The sequence below is a fragment of the Acipenser ruthenus genome, chromosome 4, assembly GCF_902713425.1.
Source record: "Acipenser ruthenus chromosome 4, fAciRut3.2 maternal haplotype, whole genome shotgun sequence".
In the NCBI taxonomy this organism is placed as follows: domain Eukaryota; kingdom Metazoa; phylum Chordata; class Actinopteri; order Acipenseriformes; family Acipenseridae; genus Acipenser; species Acipenser ruthenus.
The window spans coordinates 82537540-82565121 of record NC_081192.1 but is presented as its reverse complement, the minus strand read 5'-3'; the positions used below and the strand labels follow the sequence as shown (position 1 = coordinate 82565121).

Genomic DNA, 27582 nt, shown 5'->3' with positions numbered 1-27582 from the left:
CAATTCATAACAAAAAGAGATCGGGGGCCAGGGACACACAAGAATGACACAATATACGTATACAAAGTATTATTGTACTAAACACCAACGCAATACAGAAACAGACATGCCTCATGCTTAAGTAGCATACACCTTTTGCTCCGTACCATTTTATTAATATTCTTTTTTGTATCTTACCTGGTTTACAAATATTTAACACCGAGATAAGTTAATCGCTCCCGTATCCACCCCTTCTTTGCCTGCTGGTTGCAAAGCGCCGTCGTGTAAGTGAAGTGTCAAACAGGGCTGTGATGCTGCTCCCCAGAGAACAGTGATGTCAGCGCTGAGAACCCACAACGCATGCGTTCATCACTAGTCGCTAATACGGTGGTTAAGCCAGGCAGGGGGATCCTGTTTGTATTCAGCCAAAGAGAAAGACATAGAGATCTAGTTTGGACCATCATTCCGTACTACAAGAAAATCATTCGGTGGCTCCAAAAAGAAGACCCACCCTCCTTCCCTTTATTTGTCCACACCCTTGAAACAACGACAGTCTGAGAAGCAACAACGCAGCTCGTAAAAGAAAAAAAAACCATCAGAAGAGACGAGCTACGAAGCGGACATAGGAGTGAATTTCCGTCACAGCTTTTGTGTTATTAAATTGAGACCTCCTCAGGTTTGAGGATGAAGCTGGCGAGAAACAGCAGACGGTGCTCAACAGTAGATGGAGATGGGAAGAAGGAGCGGGCTCCCCCATTCAGGAACCCCTTTGTGCATGACATACGATTCACCCCGCTGCAAAAAGCCCAGGTAAGTGCATAGAATGAAAAAGAAAAAAAAAGCAATGAGGGTTAATCATAGAACTGTCTAAAAATAACTAAATACATAAATGAAAATGATACATACAAAATACATTTTGCTCAATATATCATTGTAGACCCAGGTTATGTATAATGTTCGCCTAGTGCCAAGGCAAGTGTGTACGTAGATGTATCTTAAACTTAGAAAATCCTTAATTAGTTTTATGAAAAACCAGCCGAATTACATTCTAATTAACATGGTGGCAAATCATTGTACATAACTGTACTTGGCACTGTGAGTTGGGGGTGCTGCAGGCAGCCCACGGGCCTTTACGCTTGCATATATTGAATATCATGCTGGACAGAAGTCCCCCGTGGATAGGATAGGAGAGGAGGGGGTTATATATTAAAAAAAAAAAAAAACATTAATAAACAGCTGTACTGTACAGTATATTGTTAAGTATGGTATTGCCTTGTAAATCGTTTGATACCGTACCTAGAAAAGCTGTAGGCATTCAGTGTACTACGACGTAAACGCAATTGTCTTGAAGGAAATTTTAAGACACAGTAGTGTTGTCCTTTAAGAGCATTACATTATTTATTAAGTTCGATTTGTGTGCGAAATCATAACCCTTATATTGGGGCACAGCTAAGTACAAAATACAAATGACACATGTATACGATGTAAAGCCAATTTGTTATTCTACTATTTATGCAACAGTGTATCATCGGCCAACGTTCAGTTACAACAATGTGTACAATGTTTTAGTTACTTAACCTTTTAATATTTTAACAGGCGCTGGGAAGTTAATTACAGTAGTTTGACCATTAAACGAATCCCTCTGGTTCAATTGCTACATATGCAGAGTATGTTTTGTCAATATATTCATATAAATATATGACTGTTTATCTGTATTTTTTAAAGAAACTAGCAGTAAACTGAAATGTCAACAACTGCCTCTCTTAATTTTGCTTTTTCTCCAGTTTACATGTATATCAAGCTTGTCGTCTTGTAGACACTGATTGTAAATTACATCTCTGTGAATTAAATCGTTACATGACAAGGTGAACACATTTATTACATAGGTGGAGTCATGCCTTCGAATTCTAGAAAGCTGAAGTGACACTTTGCTTGACTGGTATCTTCTAGTAGTAGGTCAGATAGGCTACACGTTTTGAATTTCATCCAGAAAACGTGCATGTATATTGCAGTAAACTTGTACAGTACTACTTGTAATCCTGTCTGGTAGACTTCGCTTCACATATAACTTGTGTCTAATAATACCTTTTTTACATATCTATCTTCCCTTCCTCACTGAAGCATTCTTTTCATTGTTTCACTACAGTATGTCATTTAAAAAGTCACAATCCTACTGCTAACTGCTGCATAAGGTTGTTTAAAATACCTAAAATACAGTACCTGTGATAAATTATTAGATTTGTGTCGATTCACCCTTGTGAGTGAGGAATTGACAAAAAAATAGAAATTCTGATTTCAAAAGCATCATACCATAAGGATTTGATTTAACTGCAGTCCGATGTTCTGTATCAAGGGTAATTTAAGTCTAATTTTACAATGTACCTGGTCTAACTACTAAAGCACTGGTGTTGAACCTGTTTTAAATAAGCAACCTTGCACAAGACATTGTCAACCAAGCGTGATGGGTAAAGTTAATCTGTGCTTTGAAAGTAGTGTCCTCAGCACTTAAAGTAAGAAAAACAAGTAGTTTAGGCTTGCCCTTTGGAATTCTAATTGTTAATACTTGCACATGTTATTACATGTAATTCTCACCAACATCCATTATTAATTTGCTTAGTAAAATATATATATTGCACCTTTTGAGCTTCAGATCATAGAAACAGTAACATTTAGTGGAAATGGATTATCTAGTCATAACAAGCTTTTTTTTTTTTATTATTGTGAAAATAATTTATAATTTTGTGTTAGGAAACTTCATTATGGTAGTTAAAGGTTGTGAAGGACATTGAACATTTGGAAAGTCAGTAGCCTTTATTCAGCCTACATGCTGTAGTATACTGAAACTAACTTCCCACCAGTGACAACTCGTCACAAGAGGCTACAGAGGTTAAGCCTACGTGTAATTTTGTAAAAGTAAAAAAAAGCTTGCCTTACACCATGCTTTCCAAGGTTTACTGTATTGCTATTGGCTAATGTAGCCTCAAAATGGGCGGGATTCTGTGTGTATTCGACACGATTGTGTGACTATGACTAAAGCATGCACTTAATCACCTAATTAGTGAGAGAGTGGATTGGACACTGGATATGGAGTGATTTCAGCTGTGGAATTGCAAGCTTGAATAAAAGCAGTAAAGAACATCACAGAAAAAAAAAAAAAAAACAAGAGTCAAGAGAGCAGTGCTTTCATGCAATTGGCATGTTGGAGGCTGGACTAGGGCAGCGTACTGTGGCTCGCCATCTTGGGTGCTCACAGCCAGCAATTTCAAACCTGGTGAGACGGTGTAACCACACACTCTGTCAATGACAGGCCACAAACTGGGAGACCAAAAGTCACAACACCTGCCCAAGATCAACAGATCATTTTGCAGCATCTTTGTGATGTCAATTGTTAATCAGCACAATAAAAGTCACTGCACCTGCTCTAAAACAGAGTTTGTCATTTTACTATCACATCTACTGAATTTTATCCAAATATAAGTGATATGTTTCTTTTGATGCTCAAATATAAGTGATAAGTTTATTTTGATGCTCAGTGTGTGTATATATATAAAAAGGCAGGTTGTGTTGTTTAGCCACTTATTAAAGTCCGGAGCTACTACTGCTTCTCACCCCTTATTTTGCTCAAGGTAAACAAGGCAGACCCACACACACTGTTCCCTGATCATCATGCAGCACGTTGCTTTCTAATGTCGGAAACCTTTGGCAGCAAACTATAAAAGCTGATTGACTTTTTTCATATTTAATGAAGCTGCCCTTGATGCTTAACATGCTTTATATACTTCCAATTAACGTGATTACATCACGATAGGGTGTCTATACAACACAGGCAAATGTAACTGAAACTTTAAATAAGCTAAAATTGAATACATGTTATTGGAGGAGACCGGTTTGGTTACCAGAAAGAGGTGTGGCAAATGCCAGGAAGTCAACAGGTATCGGTGCCCCCAGTGTGCAGAATCTGGTTAACTAGAAAATGAGCATTGGATTGTATTTTGTAGCGGTCTGGGAATATATTGTTAGTACTACTAGGGACTAGCCGTACATTTCTGATTAGAGTGACCAACAAACTTTTTAATTATGTTCAACATAAATCCACCCTATCTAGAGGAAACCGTCTACCATTCCTTTGATAGAATTTAAGAGAAGCCCCTTATTTGCTTGTAAAACCCTGCAAAACATTTGCTGTATCACACTTTTATGTGTTAACAGTGTTAGACAAACATGTACAATTACTTTATGATTAAAACATCCTATTGGAGATAAATATGCAAAAGCTCTGTCTAGGGATGTCACGGTATCAAATTTTGACGGTCTGGTAACCGTCAAAAAATATGATACCGTGGTATAATGTTATTTTTTTGTAATCCATTTTTAAATGGCTATTTAAAAAAATACTCAAGTCATGTCATTTTTTAACTAGAAAAATAACTTTAATTTAAAGTTTTAAAACAAATACAACACACTGGTACTACAGTTCTATCAGGCACTACCTAACTGTAAGTAGTGTTCACTCCAGCTCACACAAGCTCAGCAAAATAATGCTGCTTTATTTCAAATTACTGTAGAAAAACACCAAAATATTAACATGTTCTGGGCTCAGTCTGGAACGATAGGGGGTAAGGATGTGGCCACTGCAACTGAATACCCTCTTCATCTTTATCAGTTTGGATGGCATCCCATTAGTTAAGACGGGTTTTCAACCGGGGGTAGGGGCGTAACCCTGGGGGTACTTCTAAGGGTCATAGGGGGTACGCAGGATGACTCAGAAATGCACAAATAAAAATGAAAGTAAGAAAAAAAGAATGATCTTGATTTTTTTTTAACGTTATTATATATTCTCTAAACCACAATCTATACTTATTTAATCTTTGTTTAGCAGCTCAAAGTAAACGGCTAATGGGGGAAAAAAAAACACAGAATCTATCACGTCCACAATTTCCACCTGTACGCATGCGCGATTTCGATTGCGTGGATTTCCACTGCGATATATAAGTGAAGCAAGTGTCTGGCGATTAATGATGAGAAGACAGCGTCTGCAAATATAGTATTTTTTATTTTTTTGGACTGCATGTTAACAGCAACGAACACAAAGGAAGAAAAGTTAAGGTGGGTATGACAGCGTTGCAAAGTTAAGCGGCATCTAGGGGACTTTTTTTTTTTTTAAATGGAAATATAATTGTATTAATTTTTGAATACATAAAACCCCAAATCCCTACAACACTATCAACCCGAGGAGACGGCAACATCTTTACAATACCGTTTAAAATAAAATAAAAATAATACAAATGCCTGTAGCATAGTTATAAAGTAGTAAATATAGACTTTTTGTTTCTCTGCTTTGGTGTGTGCTTACTGCGTTTCTCTTGACCGATACTATAGATAATAGCTGCTGTTACTTCTTTGGTTTGGTAAATTAATAGGAAGGCAGTGATGAAAAGTTACAGTGCCTTGTTCTTGCTGACGTTTTTGAGTACTTATGTTTCATTTACTGACAATCTCGTTTGCTAGCGATCATTGTTTAGTAGGGCGGTTTATATTAAATTAGTCACTTATTTCATAGCTTACTCGGATAATCTCATGCATGGCAGTTTTCAGAACTTGAGATGTCATTGTTCTAATGAACACAGTGGCTCACCGATGGACAAACGGTGGAAATAAAACTTGCCCATATTACTTTAAACTGTGTGAACTCTGTAATCATGGTATAGAAAAATGGTTGTGGTTTCAAAACCATGGCAGATTATACTGCGGTTTACTGTAAAACCGGTACACCGTGACATTATTATTATTATTATTATTATTATTATTTATTTCTTAGCAGATGCCCTTATCCAGGGCGACTTACAATTGTTACAAGATATCACATTATTTTTACATACAATTACCCATGTATACAGTTGGGTTTTTACTGGAGCAATCTAGGTAAAGTACCTTGCTCAAGGGTATAGCAGCAGTGTCCCCCCACCGGGGATTGAACCCACGACCCTCCGGTCCAGAATCCAGAGCCCTAACCACTACTCCACACTGCTGCCCACATCCCTAGCTCTGTCTGACACACTGGCTGTGGCAGTGCAGAAGCCCTGCTGCTGTAAATAGTGTGTGTGTGGGAATGTAAGGTTGGCAGGGATGGGGTTAAATCTGTCCCTGCTAGCAACCAGTGTGGTTAGTGGTGAGTGGTGAGATTTTTGTTTTGTAGTGTTTTGAAACTTTATCATGAAAGCGAATGCCCAGCTTGCATTTTGTTTTGCTTTGTTTGAGTCTTTGTTTTGGCCCTCGTGCCATGTTTGTTTTTTGTTTAATAAAGTGCGCAACAGCGCTTCACTGCAGCTTCTCTCTCCGAGTCCTTAATTTCTGCCAGTAGCCAGCCTGGACCGTGACGCTACCCTATCACACTGGCTGAAATTGGATTGGAGTACAGGTAGCAGCACTCCTGATTTCCTTTAGCCACTTGGTTAGCTGAAATGTATTTTTGTGTATGTATATATTGACAATTAAGTGTATGTTTATTTTCAGAAACCATTTCAAGGTGGTTAACTGACGAGTATGTTCTTGGTGTCTATGCTGACACTAGCTGCACATCTGCTTCCTCCCCTGATAAATGAACGGTTTAGTGTCACCTGACAGGCTGTTCCATACAACAGCATCTAAGTAGCAGCTATTTTTACAGTCTGGGGTCACAGAAATTGTGTTATGGTCTGTATTTTGTTGTCCAATAATGCTTCTTACAGCTTATTGTTGCCAGTTTCCTTTCCGCTTCATAAATTATAGCCTCCATTTAGACAGTAACAGTAACCCAGGTCTAATTGGCATTGAACTGCATTGACTGAATTAACTTTACTTTGTCAATAGCACTGGAGAGGCTGTAGGCCGTAACATTATCATAACAGCATGAGAAGGTTCCCATTGTTGTTCATATTTTGCAGAGTCACAATTAAAAAGTAGACATTTAAGGGATTGTCTATATTGTAAACCAGTCATTTGTTTTTTGCTGGTTGCTTTTAATGCTGAAACGCTCGAAATAGATTAAAGCATACTGTACACCAAAGTCCAACTCCTGATGCACAATCTTATTTTAAGTTTAGCATTGAGTATTTCCAAGTATAAACCCTGCAAAAACTGCTTCATGTTAAAGACACTCCTCAAATTCAGAGCTGCATGCACATGTAATAAGGTAGTGTATGTAAAGATAACATAAGAGTTTGATCACTCAAGTCTGCAGGCTTATTGCCAACTCTTTAATTATGTACAAATGACCATAAGAGGGACCAAACCAAAATACGTATCGGGATCTTTTCAACACAAGATGGTACAGTATGTGTCTGAAGCATTGCCACTTTAATGATAAAAAAGGCACCACATTCCGGTCTCCTAAACTTATTGCCTAGGCCTGGATGTCAATCATTTTTATAGATGTACTGTAGATATCGATATGGGTATAGGTAGATTGATGGATATTTAAAAAAAAATAGGTGCTTGCTTCAGTTAAGTGTTTAGTGAGGCAAAAACATAAAATAAATAAGTACAAATTTTAATTGTTTTAATTCATTCTACGTCAACATAGGGAAGCAGTTTCCAGTGGTCAGGTGCGGTCTTGTATTTGTGTCGGTGTTAATTTATGGTTCCAATGAAGTAATCATCATTTCACAAAATACTTTTAAACATGTAAAGTGTGATCTAGGGCTCTTTTAGCCTTTGCATCTTTTTGCATTGTCTGTTTTGTGACAGTGATTAAACTATTCTGTCCTGTGTTTCTTGTTTCCATCTTAGGGGAATTTTGCCACGTTTACACACTCACAAAAGCACCTAAATCATCAAGAAGATTGACTGACTAGTTCACATGCCATGGGACATTTTTAGTACCACTACTGCTGTGAATTGTACTAAAGAAACATTCACAGTTACAAGACAGTATTTAAGTATCTATTTTAGTTGAAATCCCTACAGTACTCTTTTACCCAAAACCACAACAGGTCACATGCTTATTAAAATAGCATAACATGTGATATGTTCTTTTCCTAAAGGCCTGATGTGTTATTTTCCTATATTTGGTGAAGGTTTATTTCTTTCCCTCTGGGCTTTCAAAAGCTGGAACCGTTACATTATTTATTTTTTTTTTCTTAGCTGAGACTGAACACATAGTACAGTGTTCCTAGAACTATAGAATGGTGAGTTGTATATTTAATCAATCAATACATTCCTTTATTTAAATGGGTAGAAGAAACAGTTGAGAACAACTTCTCATTTACAATAATGACCCAGTGATAAGTTAAATAAACCAATACAGTACAATCCATTCGATGCAGATTTAACAGTTCAAGTCTCAGTCAGTAGCAAATCCAGTTTGACTAAAAAGGTTAACAGAAACCAGATTGGTCAATTTAAAATCCCTCTATAATTTGCTGCTGCAAATTCAAATGAGTGTCTCCCTAAATTAGATGAAACCCTTGGAACTGCCAATTTTATAAATGCATCAGATCTGAGCCAATAGTTTGAAGAAGAAAAAGTGAGTACATTCTGGAGATATGCTGGAACCAACTATTGTTCTAGAAACAAGCATACACCATTGTTTGACACCTGGTACTCAAAGAAGGCCAATTCAGGAGTCTGTATAGGTCACAATGATGAGTTTGATACAGTGCTCCGGTTCCAAATCTATTTGCTAAATGATGTAAAGTGCCAACTTCTTCAATAAAGTGTAATGTACTATCCAACACTAATAAGCATGATATTACTGGTGCTAGAGAAATAATCTTAGATAGAAACAAAAAGGATATTCAATAACAAAAATCCATGTTAATACCAGCAGTGGGTATGACTCGCATTCTGAATCATACCTTGTATTAACAGAGTTGTACAGACATACAGTGCTAGCTTAATGGTATTGTTAGAATTACACATACAGTGCTGTGAAATGATTTTTTATTTCATAAGAATATTGAAAAAATCGCGGTAGTGGGCTAATTTCATGATTTCCGCACAGTCTGTGAAATCGCTGTTTACACAGGGCCTTAATTATAACCTCTGAGAAATGTTTCACGCTGGTATCGTGGGTCCAGGACGTTCACCAAGCCTCTGAAGTCTGCAGAATCAACCATTCTGTATGGCCAATTAAAAAAAGCACACTTTTCTGTGATCTTTTTCGCACTTGCTGAATTAGCTGGGTAATTCGCCCTGAGCATAGATGTGATTGTTTGCTGACGTGAAATTGACGTACTAGCCTTGGACTTGAATTTCCTTCTGCAAGTAAGACCCCCGGGTGATACCGGCGAATGATATGTAAAGTTGGTGGTACTGCTGTCATATGCTGTCATAGCAAATTTGCCCTCAGTCATTGCATGACTTAAATTCAACTGGTCAGTTATCCATGAGGTATAAATACAACATTGCAACAGTGTCTCCCGTCTTGGCAGGGGAAAAAAAAGCATAGCAAAACACAAATATAATATGCCTCTTATTTTATGAAACTCCATCTACAAACTAAGCCTATGTATTACCAATTACTTACATCTAAACTATATATTCTTACACTTGAAATCTGTTTGATTAATATTACAACACATAAAAACCAATATATTATACAGAGGTTTTCCTTGTTGAGGTTTTCCTTGTATTCATTATGTTGACCTAAATAGGTTTGACTGTATATATTATTAGTTCTAGTCCAGTACATTTTACTAGTCATCGAAACAGGTGGCACTGCTTCACCAAATTGCATTTAGAACGATCCAACCTCTAACCAAACACACAACCTCCCAATCCAGAGACATTACCACAAGCTGCTATTTTTGTTGTGGCTGCACCTGTTCATCAGTAATTGTTTTATTGTATTTATCCCTGTTTCATATGTTAAAAGATATCCAGTTACATGACTCAAATTACACAGTATGCTTTCCATATATCCAGATTTTTGGGTTGGTTAAAACTTAAGCAGAGAATTATGTGATTTTTTCATAGGTCCCTTCTTAGTCCAAACCGATGATTTAAGATTCTCTTTGAATCTGCTGTTCTTAAAATATTTTCAGTGTTTAATATTGTTAGTATTACACCAGTTCCTGTACTGAAGACCATATTCACTAGCTAGAAAGTGTAGTGGCCTACAGGCATTCTCAGGCTCTTTTTTTAGAAAAACAGAGTGTTGCTGGTATGTAGTGAATAATAGGGTGTGGGTGTCGCAGTCATTATATACTGTAGCACACAAGTCTTGGGTTGAAATGCTCACAAGGATATCAGGAACTGATGATTTTTCTGAGTATTGCACTAAATGGGGTGCTGACAATTTGATACAAAACAAGGTTCTGTCTGCTTGGCATACTGTGTAAACTTGTTTGTATAACAAGTGTTTTTGTGACTGGTAAACGGCTTAGCCATCCAGTGAGATAGTTTAAGGAAAAGAAAAACAAAGTATAGTTTAGCACTCTGTGGGAGTTAGGTTTTTGTTTTGATTTTCAATATAAAACATTCAATTATGTATATTTATAGCATAGTTTGGTTCTTATACTATACTTAAAAAAAAAAAAAAAAAAAAACATTTACAAAGAAATCTTAAAAAATTATAGCAGAAATATGATACTTCTTTGGAACCATTTTTGAATAGTAACAGACACAAATATAGATGTTGTTAAATACTTGCACTAGATGTAGAGACATTCCAAAATACATATTGTGGTTTTCATTAGTCTTGCACCGCTTTCAACAACAAGCTGATAAACCAAGGGACTCGATCACCATCGTAGTGACGATTGACAAATAAAAGTTCACATAAAACAGTTTTCTTCAATTTGCAGGTAAATTGCTTTGTCTTGGCACAATGTTTTCCCTACTAGTGTATATGGCGCAATTATAATGAAGCCAGACGCCATACATGTGCTTATTAATTATTACATTTCATTTTTTACTATGACTTTTTGCCTTGACAGGGAGTTTGTAAATCAGCCCCATAGTATTTCTTTGATGTGCTGTTGTGTACATGTGACATTATGGTATTCTTGTCTGGTGTGTGGATGTGTCATTGTATTGGGTGTGCTTTTGACAACTGCGTTGCATATGCGCTACAGTGGCGAGACAGTTTCTTTGGTCCTTGCTGATGTGTGTCGCTTCCACAATTTGCTTTTGGCGTGGTTAGTTTCCAAGTGAACTGGAGTAGTTTTTGTTTCACATTGCAAAAAGCGGAAAAAGAACAAAAGTTTAATGCGCATCCTGGTGCGATTTACGTGGCTCTGAGGTTTTTCATAGTTTTAATAAAATTAAGATTAATAGCATGGTGTTTTAATAACATTACAGTGGGATTTGTATAATTATTTGTTTGCAAGATGTAATTTGAATACCGTTAGGAAAATACCAGGAAAAATATATTTGCTTTGTATTTAATTATTTAATGGTGATCGGTGGTTATTTCTGTGATGTAGTCGTAGTTTCATGACCGTTTAAACAACCCCCTGTGGTTGAGCAGCAGCTGAGTGGCGTGTGTGCTGACGTCACGGACCAGGAAGTACCAGAAACAAAACAATGGATGGGCGGGTGAAGCTGAACGCTACGGCGCTCAGCGTATTTATTAAATAATAAACAAAAGATTTAAACAAACAACACAAAACACAACAAACAAAAAGGTGCGTTGGCCAAACAAAATAAATATCGTGCTGGTGTAAACCAGCACGCTTAGCAGTTATTTGTAAGGTAAGTTTCGTTTTATTTTCTCTCTCTCCTCGCTCTCACGCCTAATACACTCTCTCTGTACCTCCTCTCTGTACACTCAACCCCGACTGAGTGACAATGTGCGTCTTTTATGCAGTTGTACCAAGACGCGATTGCTAATCAATCATTCAATTAGAATCTCGGTACAACTGCACATGGATTAATTACGTGTCCTTCCCCGTGCTCACATAGTATTACATTTTAATCGGCACGTGAAGTGATGTGCAACCCTCGTGGGTAAATACAAATATACATTTTATCACACGTGCTACACAGACCCATTTATATCCCTTGTACCAATGACTATACACCAACATTTAACACACTACATGCAACATATAAACAAACAATACGCACAAGGCGGGGTCACACTGCCATACCCCCCCACTGGTGGTTTGAGAAATGCTAGCATAGGTCATTGAAACTGCTGTGCTGAGACTCCACTCCTAATGATGATTTAGTAATGCTTCTCATTTCATGCCTTTTAAAATTCACCCATCATAGGTTAACCTTTGTGTCTGATTCAGCTCACTTTCACTTTGCAGTTCAGTGTGTTTGTGCTACTTGAATGACATTCGAGGAAAAGAGGCACACTGCTGCAGATAGGCTCACTCATTCAGCCATCTGTGTTCCGAGGAAGATAAGGGAGAGTAAACCCCACAAGAGAAAGGCCGTTAGGAAGGTGGAGTCCTGCTTTCTGACATATATGCCACATGATCTCGCTTGTATTTATGTAACAGCCAAGCTCATGAGTATATTTCTCTTTTTAACAATTTTGAGAGGTATTTGTATTGGAACAGAACTGCGTAAAGATATTATGAATGCTTAGAAAACCTGTTTCTCAACAGGATGCTGTGGACTTCGTGCTGGAACAAATATCGGCATGTTCAAACAAGCATTGCTTGCCTGCATTCGTAGGCAAAAATCCAACTGTCGGTCAGAAATTACATAATTAACAGAAATGAAACACATGTATCACCTTGCTAGAATTTGCACGGAAATTTCTAAATTGGCAAGTGAAAAAAATACCTATGTCTGATGTGGGAGATTAATATATTAAAAAGAGGATCAACACAGCTGTTCTTGACAAATGTTTTGGACAGCAAGTAAACCGTCCACACCACACTGTCGGCTAGTGTGAGACAACTGTTAAATACAACTACAGGATTCTGTAGACTACCCTCGTAATGTTCTTAGTGCATTTTTCTTTCACAAGAAAGTGGTGCAATTTACACCTTTTTGAGTAAACTTACTTGATAGTGTCCACTGTGGTCTGCTAAGTAAAAAGCTTCATTTTCAGCTGCAGAATCGTAAGGTTCTTATCAGATATGTTACCCAGTCATGTTGTGTTGATGATCTTCTTTAAGGAATGAGTGAGCATGTAGGTGGATGGTTGTGAGTCTATTTATACGGTGATGCTGTATAATGTATATGTTGCATCAGTGTGTCAGTTTTCTTTAGTCATATTTATTTTGACACTTGAAGTGAACTAAAGGTAGATGTCTCTTTGCCTCAGTCTGACTGTTTATTCAAAAACGTAATTTTACTGTGTCAGTATTAGAAATTATTATTATTATTTTTTTTGTGTTATCTAAAATTGACTACATGAGTTCCATCTAACTAGCACAGTCTCTACAGTCTCTGTATCCTTACAGTATATGAATTGTTTTTCAAACTTCATGCTTCCTGTTTAGAATTTCAGTTTTAAATCTGTGTTTCAGTTCTGCAGAGCCTGACCTCAAGTATAACCGGAAATCAACAGGTTTACTATTAGACGGACTTGCCTAGTTGCATGCAGTAGTCTGCCTCCCTCCTGCAAAGACTCATTGAATTGAGGAAGTAGCTTGCTTTAACCAACAGGTCATTTGTAAAATGACTGCATTTAAAAATGCAGGTCTATACTGCCATTGCTTTCTTTTTAACAATTTGCTCGATATATTAAAGTAGTTTTTTTACTATACACATTTCAGCTTCCTAAAGAGATTTCATTTTGGATCTATTTGCAGAGTTGCAACTTGTTTCATAAAGAATCATCTTAACCTTTCTTAATTTTAAGCTTTATTTATGCATGGCTTTACAATGCGACCAATTTGGTTACATATGCCAGTGGTGCGCAAAGTTGGGGGTGCGACTAGTAACGCAACACTCGGGTCTAATGGATTTAATCAAATATTTTAAATATAGATATCAAAATCACAGAGAATGTGAACAAAAATATAGATCAAAGAATCATGATCAAGTTTTTTGTATGAAACGTGACACACTGTCAAAATGAAAACATAACAAAATTATGACCTCCCTGAGCATTAACACAATCCTGGCACATAGACCTGATCAGCTTGTGGATAGACTGCTGTGGGATGTTCCGCCAGTCTTCCTGTGCAGCTGCAGCCAGCTGGCGAAGGTTAGCTGATTGCGGTTGTTTCCTGTGGATGGCTCTGGCGAGTTGGTCACACAGATGTTCTACTGGTCTCAGGTCAGAAGAAAAAACTGGACACCGCAAGACCTCGACATTGTTTTCTTGAAGTCGTGCAATTGTAATCCTAGCACTGTGTGGTCTTGCATTGTCCTGCTGGAAAATCGACACTTTCGGATTGGCTTGCAGGAACGGAAAAACTGTTGCCTCAAGGACTTATTGTATCACTGAGCAGTAAGGTTGCTCTCAATCTGCACCAAAGGCGTTGTCGTGTTAAAGGAGATTCCTCCCCACATCATCACACTTCCACCGTCCCAACGATTGGCTTGAACAACGCAACAGACAGCATAACGCTCACCATGACGTCTCCACACATTGTCTTCCATCAGGTCTGTCAAGGGCAAAACGGTATTCATCGGTGAATACAGCACTCCACCACTCTCTCTGCCGCCACCTCAGATGTTCTCTGGCCCACAGAAGATGGCGATTTTGTCTTTCAGCTGTCAACATGTTACCCCTGAACGGCCTCTGAGCATGCAAATCATTTTCATGCAGACGACGAGCTACAGTCATTCTGCTGATGTGCAGGTTATTTCTTCCTGGAATTTCTCGTGCTGTAGCCACTGCAGTCTGAAAACGATTACGCAGATGGATCTGTCGGATGTGACGGTCCTGGGCTGGTGTGGTGTCCCTCTGCCTTCTAGAACGTGGCCTGTCCGTCAGAGCCGGTTACTGTGGACTAGTCTGCTGATTTGTTGAAGCAGAACATCTCGTTCTCTGGGCAACTTGTGTTTTAATTAAAATCATGTCTTTTCAAATGGCTATTTTATATAGATTCTTAATCAACTCATGTTGGCAATTTTAACTCAACTCAAATACCAAACACTGAGCACCTGGCGTTTTTTATGAAATCACATGACTTGAGTTCAGTATTTTGTTATCCCAAGGAACAATACTACTCGAAAAAATCAACAAATCTACCTGCTCACGATTTAAAATGTAAATAACATTATGTATGTTCCCAATGAACTTTTGATCTAAAACTTTTCATTGTGCATCAGTCTACATAAATGACAGCTAATTAGTCCCAAGTTCTTACCTTTCAAATGAGCCATTGACAGTCACTCTAGAACTGGAGAAATTATCTTTGAAGTGGCGAGTGTGTCAGTGAAACTGCAGTGTACAGATTTTTTGGGTTACAGGGGCGAACAGGGGCGACCAAATGTAAAAAAATAAATAAATAATTTTTAAAAAAGCACTAATGTTTTAACAGGTATTTTTCCCCTGAATTATTTAATGTAAATCGCATATTTTTTCCTAGATTTAACCAAATAAAAAGTCCAGATTTAGCTAAATATATAAATGTTAACACACATTCTCAAAAGTGGGAGTGAAGCGCAGCTGTGCAGCATACAATGCCAAATCAAACACTTCAATGGGCATGGGCTTACATGTTAAAGGACTATGCACACTGAACACAAACGACGCGAGCGAATAATAATAATAATGTTGACCAATAATAATAATCACATTAGCTCTTTAACAAGCCAGTGGTATTCCCCAAACTGTTTCCGTTTTTTTTGTTTGTGGTGTACCCATACTGTCTTTCTTTGTGTTTTATTTATTTTATTTAGTCTCCGCAAAAGGAGTCAGTCCTTTCTTTTCAGGACTAGCTACAATTGTTTTTTTGTACTCGTGCTGTATTCGTGTCGTTCGCGTCACTCCTGGTTTGCATACTTTTTTTTTTTTGTGAAAACCCAGATTTTTTTTTTTTTTAGATTTGTATGTACAGAAGTGTGTTTTTGGGATCTTGTTATTTAATGACAGTTTCATTTTGGTTTCAGTTTGTGACATTTATTTTTTTGGTCTACTAAATTTAACGTATGGTAACCCAAAAAATCTTATTTCTCTTTTAAAACATTCTGGTTTTTCTTTTAAAACCATAGTTGGCCATCAAATAAAATGCTTTAGGAAAAGCAAAATATTGAAATGATTGTACTGTTATGTTGTGCTGGTTGCAAAACAGGATTGTGTAGAAGATACAGACATCACTGGTCATTATGCCCTAGATACCACGTGTAACGAAACAAGCGCTGTCTAAGAAATCTTGGCATCAAGCTGGGACAACTTCACTTTTTAGCTTTTGTTTTATTTTTTATTTGTAAACACCAGCACCTTGTATTGCATACAGATGAATCCAGTTAATGATACAAAACGTATTTGTCCTGCAGTAAACCTTATGCATTTGTTTAAATGTTAAAAAACGACAATGTACAGTATTAAAACACTGCTCTTTAGTTCACTGTTAGTTCTTTTTTTCTCACACTTGTAATGTGCTGTCATAGGCAAATGTGAAACCCGGTTTATATCACAAATTATGCCTGCACGGCAATCCTAATATAAAGCGGGTTCATCTGTATTATTACAGGCGGGGGTTAATTGTCCAGAATATTAGCACATCACTACTAGGTTAGGAATGTATTACTGTAGGGAAGGTATTGGCTACAAATGAATGAAGGGGTTTGAATAAAACGGTTAAATGGGCTGAAAAGAATACTGTATGTAGGCTTCAATGAAGACTGAAGTGTAGGCAGTGCCTTTGTTTCAGAAGATGGTCATTTCTTTCCATTTAGCATGTGATTAAAGTAACAGCAGCAGAAACACTACTACCATTTCAATAATTCAAATTGGGTTCTCCCAGGCATTGTTACAGTAGGTCACTACAGACTGTTTGTGCTTAAGTGTGTCGAGAGAGCTCTGTTAATATAAAATGCAACCTGCCTGTTCTATGTATTACATAACTCCAGAGGCTTAGTCTTTCACTTTACACGTGTATGGAGCTTTTTCTTCTTGCCAGTGATCGTGATTACAGTGATGTTGGTTCAAGGTCGAGAATCAAGTGCTCGTAAAAGCTGAGGGATTGATTTGTTATAGCTTTCTGTTGGTGCGCAGACCAGACAACATTATAAAATAAGAGCAGAGCTGGGCTTCACTGCATCACCTCACACTGCAGGGTTTCTTGACCTTCAGACTGAACGCTGTTGGGGTTGAATTTTTTTAACCCACTGTATTATGAAACGCACGAAGAAAGGACTACACTAAGTTGCACTTGTTTCCAAAGTTACATTTTAACGTCACAGATTCACAAGCCTTAATGGTTCGGTATAGCTTTAGAAGGAGAAGAATCCCTGATATCCGGTGATTAGGAATCTTTCGGAGGACGTGCAAAAAACACCAGTGAAACGTGATTTATTGATCTGGTCCATTTATTGATATATACTATAGATGTGTTTTATATTCACCATTTTGGTGTTTTCTTATCATGAACACTGTTTGTAGCTTCTTTATTTTCTAATCCCTGAAATACATTATGATGCCTTAGTTGACCAGCTTGACTGTCCTGATGCACATTGCGTTGATCACTTTGGTTCTTTGTTATTACTTTATTGCTCCATCTCTGGCAGTTTAGCTCCAAGTTGCAAGGCAGCAGTAGTGATGAATGTGCATGTGGTTGCTGGCTTGGTGAGGTGAGTGGTATTTTTGCACATTTTATAGGTAACCAAGGTTGGTTGTATTGATTTTTTTAAAGAAAATATTTCATGAGAGGTATTAAAAATAAAGACATTTAAGAAAGCCAAACAAACAGGAACTATTTGGCAGTGACAGTAACTTGTCATCATGAGATACAGATTTAAATAAACACTAAATAAAGAATTACAGTATACTGATCACCAGTACAAATAATGCAAATCAACAATACTGGTGAAATTTCCTATAATTTTCAAATACAGTAATCCTTTGTGTATCGGCCCGTCACATATCTGCCCTGACCGTTTATCCACCATGATGAAGCTCTTCAGCAACGTCACCCACGTATACTGCGCTAATGCAACATGGCTACAGGAATGCGAAAGCAAGTTGTGCTTACAATTGAAAGTGTGTGTTGTGTGTTTTGTTTTTTTTGTAAACCTATGCATTTTGCAACTGTGTAAATTATCCAACACTAATGCAAGTGTATACAGCACTGTGGCAGGACAGGAGACCTGTGCACAAAGAGGGTTTTTTGTGTAAATGTATATTGTAAATAGTGTGTATTTTATGTAATTAATTAAGTACCTAACGCTCCTGGGAGAGCCTGCCTGCTGTGTGTGATTACCAGCTGTGGAATCTAATCAGCAGGTAGGCGTGTTCCAGCGGGGCGTGGGGTATAATAAGGTTCCATTTATTCACCACAGGGCTGCTGCAAAAAATGCCAGGAGTAGCCAGAGTTTGTTTATTATTGAACAGAGACGATTAGTTCAGAGATTGTAGGTCCCACCAAAGTTTTCATACACTGTGTTGTAAGTCCCTGTACTGTTCAGTTCACGTATCAACTTTAACCTCCGTCTTGAGCTCCTGCCTGTCACTCGGCAGCAAATGCACGCACTCACATGGCAGACGGCTACTCTGTCACAAGCATTAATACCCTGTATCTAAACAAGGGATTTAGGGGAGATCCCTAATAAAAACGGAATCTCAAAACAATAACTGTGTGAATCTAGTAATTGTTACAGATGTGTGTGTATAATGGTATTTAAAACAGGATTCATTTATCCAACCTTTTACATACCCACTCTCACTTCAGCAATATCCTCAGAGAAAGGAAGACTCTTATTTAGTGTTCTGCTTTTCCGGTTTATTCCGAATTTTACCGAAACATTAAACAATTCTTTTTTTAACTGGATGTGCACCTGATTTTTGTCTATTATTCAAGATTTTCCAGGACTATTTTCTTGGAAATACACTATTTTGATTAATGGTTTTTGACTCCGACATTCTAATAAATAGCACTACACTGTATCCTAAGGATACAGCAGATGTTTTGACGTCAGAGGATCAAATAACATTCAAACGTGGTTCTCTGTCACTTCACAAACACTGTCACCTGATTGTATTGGCCAATCAAAGTCTGATTGTTGTGGCAATTGCTGGGCGTAGTAACTACTAGCTTGATCAAAAACTAAATTGAAATACAATACTTGCACGAAAATATAATATTTTTAGTGGATGAGGAACGGGGAAACGTAAATAAGTTTATGAATATTCAAAAGAAAACAAATATTTCGAAGTATACAAAAAGCAAAAATAGCAGAAGTGGGTCAGATGAGGCAGAGGATGCATAACGCTGCAAAAACTGCTGCATTGAGGTACATGTTCACACTGACAATAAAAGAACATACTAAAAAATAAGTGACACGTTGAAATAAAACAAAGTTAACTGAGAGACAAGCAATCCATGTATGCGGCTTTTACACTCACTAATAAAAGAGAGCGCAGAATGACTGTGTTAATGAGTTTGTTAGAGCTCTGTGCTTTGCTGGACAGCCACTGTTTATTGCAGAGAGGTGTGTATTGGTGACTTTGTGTGACAGTACTGTCCATCGGCTAAAACACTGCCTAACGCCGACAATTATTATTTTATTATTTATTTCTTAGCAGACGCCCTTATCCAGTACGACTTACAATTGTTACAAGATATCACATTATTTTTACATACAATTTCCCATTTATACATTTGGGTTTTTACTGGAGCAATCTAGGTAAAGTACCTTGCTCAAGGGTACAGCAGCAGTGTCCCCCATCTGGGATTGAATCCACGACCCTCCGGTCAAGAGTCCAGAGCCCTAACCACTACTCCACACTGCTGGTACTTCTTAATCATAAATATTTGACAGAAAATGGTGATGCTTTAGTTGGTAAACACATGGAACACATTGATGGAAATGTCCAGTGTGATTTGACGCGTCTCCTGATGGCTTGCACTGCCCAGTTCTGTCAATTTTTTATTTATTTTTTATTTTTATGATTGAGGTGAATAAATCTGGCTTGTTTTGTGCTGATGTCATGTTCATACCTTCTGCAGATACTATTTCCGTCAGCACAGCGATTGCCCAAACGTTTACAAAGTACCAGCTAACGAGGACAACGGCAGCTCTCGGGCAGCTTACAGGCAAGCCCGCAGGTGCCTGGCTAATTGAGCGCCGCCCCCCCTGGAAGCTCCTGTCCTCGGTCGGCAAAGGAATAGCCTGGACTCGAGCTCGCGACGTCCAGACTATAGAGCGCATCCTGCACTCCACGTGGAGCACCTTTACTGGATGCGCCACTCGGGAGCCCCTAGGGACATACAACTTAATGAGAAACCAGAACTGCTATGCATCATCGTATACTGAGATTATTTTCCCCCTGATTTTTTTTTAAACATTGTTTTATTCTTCTAATGCAAGCTAGCATTAGAAGTATAAAACAAGGAGGGAGGATTATAGTGCCTCAATAAATAATACTGCATTTATTGTCATTATGTAAATTAATAAGTCTACTAATTTATGTAGGTTTGTGTCTAAGTTCCTGTGATTTGTAATCTGGTTGGCATGCAGATAGCTGAAATATCAGTTTGTGGCTTTACAAGAGCATTTGCATACTGCAGCCATACTGCAGCATACTGAACATTGGACTCTGCAAAGTGCAGTCATACTGTTGGGTGCTCTGCTTTACATTTTTTTTTTAAGTATGTATGTCGTATTATTTATATATATATATATATATATATATATATATATATATATATATATATATATATATATATATATAAATATATATACATATATATATATATATATAAAGTAATAATCAGAAATCATCTCTGATACGAATGCTGATTGTTTTTGTAACTGGAACCTAGAACACAGTTGATTTAAATATGCAAAACCTGTGGGCACTGTTTTATAAGCAACATGATCCTAATGTAGTTGTGATTTATTGCATTGAAGTGTATTGGGATGGTGCTTGGTAGATTCAATTTGCAAGAATGCAAATTGCTGTTTTACATGCTTTGTAAGAAAACAAGGCTTACTGTTTTCTTAATATATATTGAGACCCTAAGAGTAGCATTACCAGACATGACGAACAATTTCAAATCGCAGTAATCAGGTTTTATTGGTAGCATACAGGTACAATTATACAGAGAAATTCACTACTACTAGAGTATATGAACTAGCCCTGACACAGAGTAATGGATCATGTAAAATACTTAGCTGTTAGCTCTGGACAACTGCCCATGTCAGTCCTCTCCTGTCTTTTCCAACTGTGGTGTTTAACATTGTAAGGCACACCTGTAACCCAAACCTCCATCCCAGCCCACAATAGATATATTCTCCAACCCCAACCCTTTACTTGCAACAACACATACATTCCTCAGATAAAGAGAGAGAAAGGGGCTCATTAGCCACCCCCATAGCAACCATTACATGTATTGAACTAGTTCAGTTCTCAGCAAGAACAAGTTACTAGATGTTACACTTCTTTACTGCAGCAGGGAGATAGTCAGTCACATATTCTTGTGTTAGTAACCACAATGTTGTTGAAGCCCCAGTGACCTGTTTAGTAAACACCTAATAAGACTTTCAGTAGATTAAAATGTTGAGGGAGGGGAACGGGAGGTTTGAATGTATCAATGCACAAACAACCAAAAAGCATGTCGTATCAAATCAGAGGACAGGAAAACCTATTTTCTAGGGTAAGAAATGAAGTCGCTGCCTCCTTGAAAGATCCATTAGGCTGCGGCTTTAAGCATCATGGTGTTGAACTCTAGGACTAAAGCTCCAGACTGTGCAAGCCTTGGTTGATTTTGTGGTGCACAGTGATTCTTTATAGTTCATACAGTGATGGTCAATCCATCACTTACCACCACTTGTCTTGGTTCATATTAGGGATGTACTGTATATGTGTGTGTGTGTGTTTGTTGGGACGGTGGAACTATTTATAAAACTTTTAACAAATAGGAGAAATCTGTATCATTTTAGTCTAAAGTCTGAGAAAAGCTGACGAGCAATACCCTTTTGCTTTTAGATGATTCATAATCCCTCTGCCTTCTTGCTGCCAAACCTGCTTTAATAATTCAGAAGTAACAGCTAAGGGCACAGGGATGCAGTCTGCGAGGCAAGATCTGCACTCTTCACAACATCATCTAAGCTTTCAAAGCACTCTCGTTTATTTACAGACATTTTCCTCTTGCAAACCAGCTTTCAGCAAATTCAAGCTGTGATTTCTTAACAACAACGGAATGTGTTTGTCAGTGCAGCAGTAATGGCCCCATTGAGGTGAAGTTGGAATAGAAGACTGTTTTAGACTGAATAGGTACCAACTTAATCTGATATTGTCTTATATTATCACATTCTAAATAGCTATCAATTTTGAGCAAAGTGGTATGCAGTGCCGCAGCCCTGGAAAAATATCTGTCACATGTGTGATGTCACCATCTCGTATTCAAAACCTAATTTCCATTTCTGTCAGTCATTTTATTGAATTGAAAATGTATGCATCACTAATTATTTGTGACTTCACATATTATATTAAATACACATTTTATCAACATAAAACTCGCAACTCACCTTCCATTAAATCAAGTAGCAAGGCACATCCAAGTGGGTTCAACAAAGTTTCCACAGTGGGTCCAGTACGCCACTCACAGTGGATGTAGTCACTCTTGTCCTGGTTTCTTCAGCTGAGCGGGGACTTTGCAAACAAGTAGTAACAGCTTGTGGGATCCCATTGTGAAAGTGGGGTCTATGCAGTTTTATAAACATAAGTGAGGATACCCGACAGATCAGAATTCTTGAACGTGTAGGAGATATTAGGTTCATCTAAATTCTCGCTCACATTCTGCAGAGCTGCATGGCATTAGTTGTGTACAGTTCAGCAAAAGTTGTAATTCTTGAGGAATTCATTGCCCAGCTTCGTTGACATAATCTGTAGGCATTTAGAATAGTAGTAGATGGCAATTTGAACCGCTTGCAGAGAGAAGTTACCCCTAATTCCCTAGACCCTGCAGGAAGCTCAGCTGGCCAGTACTCGGGCTCAAGAACTTGTATTTGTTGAATTTGGACGGACATAGCTGGATTGAGCTTAGGATACTGAACAATATCCTTTCTATTAAGATCTTGTGAACATCATCCAACATTTCACATTATTGAGATTGGTAAGAAACTGCTGACAAGTTAACAAAAATTTCCGAATTTTCCTCCTGCAGTTGCAATTTCAGTCTCAAGAGTTTTGGTGCCCAGTCATTCTTTTAGTCTGCGAAGGATCAGTTGGTCTATGATGGATCAGTTTGTCATTCGGCGAGCAGGGCAAGTTCATTCAATGTGTCATACATGCAAGCTAAATCCAAAAGAAACTGCTTCAAAGACAACCTTTTAAACAGACCTTTGTATGTTTTTTTCTGTCTGACAATGATCATCTTTCATAGCAAAATTAAAGTGAGCACACAATGCTTCATAGTGGTGCCTCACGGCGTAAATCATTCGAAATTAACTTGCTACTTGTCTGGTGCTTAAAATACGACCGATGTTGGTAATTTGCTGTTCTAGTTCGGAAGCGCACTATAAGTTGTCGCTTATTTTGACTCCTCCAACTTCTTAGACCAAGTCACCCACCACCAGTAGTTCTAACCTATGGTTTAAACAGTGCCATACAATATCAGGGTATTACTCCAAAAGCTTGTGAGCTACATCCGATTTGCTACCAAGCGAAACACTGGCACTGTCGCTCGTCACAAGGTGTTGTTTTAGATAGGAGTCACCAAAACCTTGTTTAGCGAGACATTCAAGTAGATGCTTGACAATTGTCAGCTTTTTGAGCTAGAAATTCAATTAAATCTAAAAACGTGACGTGTGGTTCAGGTTTTGTATCACTTTCACATTTTAAGGTACACAATCAGTGCTGTTTTGCTAGTCAAGCTGGTTGACTCATTGAAGTATTGAAAGCTTACCATTTATGTCGTTAATGTGTTTACTTCCGCATTTTCTTCCTCGTCTCAAAAGCAATGTGGTCGATCATTTCCGTAGCACTGTATCTGGAGTGCAGCCCACATCCTATCTCAACCCCATTTTTGACAAAATTATCCAAAAACGCTCTCATTTTGAGCCAAGTAATATGCAAAACGGAAAATTGCACACGTAGACTTTAAATGAGATACATTCATGCTGTCACACATTTTTTCGAGGGTCTGTTCTTTTGAGTTTTTCAAAATATGTTCGGCTGCAATGTGCACTCTTGACTGTGTGTTACACAATTCTTTTGCAGCAATTTTAACTGAGTGCTCCGGCATGATCCATAATATGATACACTAAATGAACGCCATTAGTTTGAAAGGCTCAATCCTTTACTTTTAAAGATGGAAAGATCTGCAACACCAGGGCAAACGTTGCACCCAAGTCTTCCATTTTTGCAGTCAATTCTTTTAATGGGCCACCTCTTTCCTCGTCCACATTTCCTCCGTCCTTTAATCAGGCCACAGGCCCGGCAGTTGAATCAGGCCCTGTGGATGTTGAAACCGCTGGACAACCCAACGCTGCAAGTTATGCATGGGGTACACATTTGCAGCCTGTCATGAAACAGTAGTGGTATTGTGTCAAGAACATCTGTTGTCACTTGGACTTGTTGTTGTTTTGTTTATTTTGTATATTTAGATTTATTATTTTGTTGATTTTAACATGCCATGACAGACACAGCTGTCGACTCTTTTAATTCTATTTTGAACCTTGCTTTTTTTCACTCCAGTAGTATTACAGGTAAATGTAAAGATTGAGGACTTGCTTATTATTTTTTTGTCAGAAGGTGTGATTTTTTTCTAGTCTAGTTTATAAGTATGGAGCTGAAGAGAAGGTCTCTCTGCTTATTCAGCATGTTCCAGACTTTAAAATATATCTCTGTGAAAAATCTTAAGTGTTTTAGTACAGTATTTAAAGATGTGGTTTCTAACCTAACCCAGTCAGTCATTTGCACTTACTTAGGAAGATGAACCCAATATGTGGCCTTTATTGAAATACATTGGATGAGCTGATCCTTGCTGCTGCCTGACAACTGATTATTGCTTTAGAAAAAAATAATACGCTTTTCAAATGTGATTAATTGGTATATCCTCTATAACTGGGGTGTCCAACCCCGGTCCTGGAAACCTACAGGGTCTTCTGGTTTTTGTTTCAACCAAGCTCTCAGTTATTTGTTTATTTAGCAGACGCCTTTATCCAAGGTGACTTCCAGAGACAGTTACTTAATTGAACTAGTTATTGGCTTAATTACTCAAGATTACCATGTGTTCCAGATCTTTAGCCATTGATGATGTAAAGACCCCTATAAAACCTGAAGGATTGGGGCTGTCCAGGACCAGGGTTGGAGACCCCTGCTGTGTAAAATCATTGCATAATCTGATCATTTAAACATTATGGCACATAGCCCAAAGCCTTAGCGGGAAACAGTGTGCTGCACATTTTCTAGCTGTGTCAACATGGGTGACATGTTTATTTTAAAGAAAAACATCAAAGATTCATTTAATAATGAGTGTTGAAGAGTAAACTAAGGAGAGGAAGGGTACACCACAGAAACAGGATATCCATTCCAGCATGTCATTAAACTGTACTGGTCACACAAAAGGATATTTAATTTATAGTATTGCCAACATGCTTGTTTGGGGATAAGCACCCCTCCCCCGCGACCAAATACATACACACACATTTTTTTTGTTTTAATTATTGTATCTGTATTAATTATTGTATCTGTATTAAATCTATTTGCTTATCGATATTCTTGGTATGTTAACATCGAAGATGGTACGACTTTCTGTAGTTGTCAGTCACTGTATATATTTTGCTTTTATTATGAAATACATTTTTATTTGTAGAAGTGATCAGACACATGGGGTTGTTGTCAATTTATCTTCCAGATAATTGAATTATTTAGTTTTTAATTAATCCTGGACAGACAGGGAACTAAAGGATGATTGGAGACTATGACAAAGTCTAGAATTAACCATTCATGTTTTAATTGAATTACTTAAAGCAACTTGATAACAATCCATAAATACAATACAGAATACCATGTTTGACTGTTTATACAACAACTTGAGAGATCTAGCATCGAATAACTTTTTCAAATTTTATTGAGAGAGTGATTTAATTTGCACTGTCCCATATTGCTTGTTGCTAATCAGATGCAGAGCTTGATCTAAGGAAAGTCATTCTTCTAACCAATCGATCAATCTTTGTTTTATATAGCATCTTTCATAGTGGACCACCATCACAAAGCGCTTTACAAGATGCAGTAACAAGAAGAGAATCCATAATACTATAAATACAGAGAAATGCATAATACATTAAATACAGTGAAAAATGCATAATACATGAAATAGTAGCAACAACACAGCAGATAATAGCAGATATCAGGCTTAAAGAGCATGGAAAGCAACAAGTGAGTCTTGAGAGCTGATTTAAAGCAAGCGATGGTGGGAGCGTCACGTACCAAAGCTGGGAGAGAGTTCCAAAGAGTCGGAGCCATGAAGCTAAACGAGCGTTCTCCAAGTGTGGTGCACTTTTGCTTGGGGATAACAAGCAGGCCAGAGTCAGAGGACCTGAGCTTGCGGGCAGGGACATAGCTGGCCAGCAGGTTGAGGAGGTACTCAGGACCTGTGTGATGAAGGGCATTGTAGGTGAGCAGGAGAGTTTTGAAAGTAATCCTGAACTTTATATGTATCCAGTGTAGCTGGGCAAGACGGGGGGTGATGTGTTCACGTTTTTTACATCTGGTAAGGATCCTGGCAGCGGCATTCTGAGCTAGCTACAATCGGTTTATGGTGCGTGCCGAGAGACCAAATGCAAGACAAATGCAAAACAGAGTATCTCTACATCCAGGAGGGAAAGGTATGGACGGACTAGAGATGTTTCGAAGATGGTAAAAGGAAGATTTGACCACGGAGGAAATGTGGGCATCAAAGGAGAGGTTGCTGTCAAGAAGTACACCAAGGCTTCGTACAGTGGGGGAAGGCAGCAACAGTTTCCGAGGTTCAGGGGAGCTATATTGAAATTAAGTTGAGTTTTAGATCCTACTAGGAGTTCTGATTTGCTAGTGTTCAGCTGAAGAAAATTGGCAGACATCCAGGCCTCAATGTCTGTCTTGAATGCAAGCCGAGAGCCGGACCATGGCAGAGGGGCTTCCAGGGTTGAGTTAAGTAGAACTAGGTGTCGTCAGCATAGGAGTGAAACATGAGACTGTGTTGGTGGATGAGCCGATCCAAGGGAACCACGTAGGTATTGAAGAACAGATCCCTGGGGGACACCACAAGTGACTGGGTTTGAGACACCACTGCATCCAGCATAGAAAACAGACTGCATGCGTCCGGATAGGCAAGAGGACATCCAGGAGAGACAGGTTCCAGAGATCCCAGCATTCTTCTGAAGGCGGTCAAGAAGAATGCCATGATCTGTGGTGTCAAAAGCAGCTGTTAAGTCAAGGAGGACAAGCACAGAGGGAGCACCAGCATCAGCATTAAGCAGGACAGCATTCACAATCCAGATCAGAACAGTTTCAGTACTGTGATGCGGCCGGAAGCCAGAATGTAGGGTTTTTTGAGTACTGACATCACTCGGGCAAGCTTAAGGGCAGCAGGAACTGAGTTATTTACTTGA

General features: G+C 38.2%; 1 protein-coding gene across 2 annotated transcripts in view; it reads left to right on the top strand.

Annotated features, from left to right (window-relative positions):
• The first annotated feature begins 393 nt into the window (after positions 1 to 393).
• Positions 394 to 27582, top strand: part of LOC117400551 (lysophosphatidylcholine acyltransferase 1-like) — a 98711-nt gene continuing 71522 nt past the window's right edge. Inside the window, exon 1 of one of the 2 annotated variants that reach the window (XM_034000688.3) lies at positions 394 to 789. In XM_034000688.3, coding sequence (XP_033856579.1) covers positions 664 to 789 — 126 coding nt within the window. In that variant the 5' untranslated portion in view covers positions 394 to 663. Of the gene's footprint in view, positions 790 to 4938; positions 5086 to 27582 lie in introns of those variants that run through there. The other variant, XM_059022948.1, reaches the window with a different exon arrangement.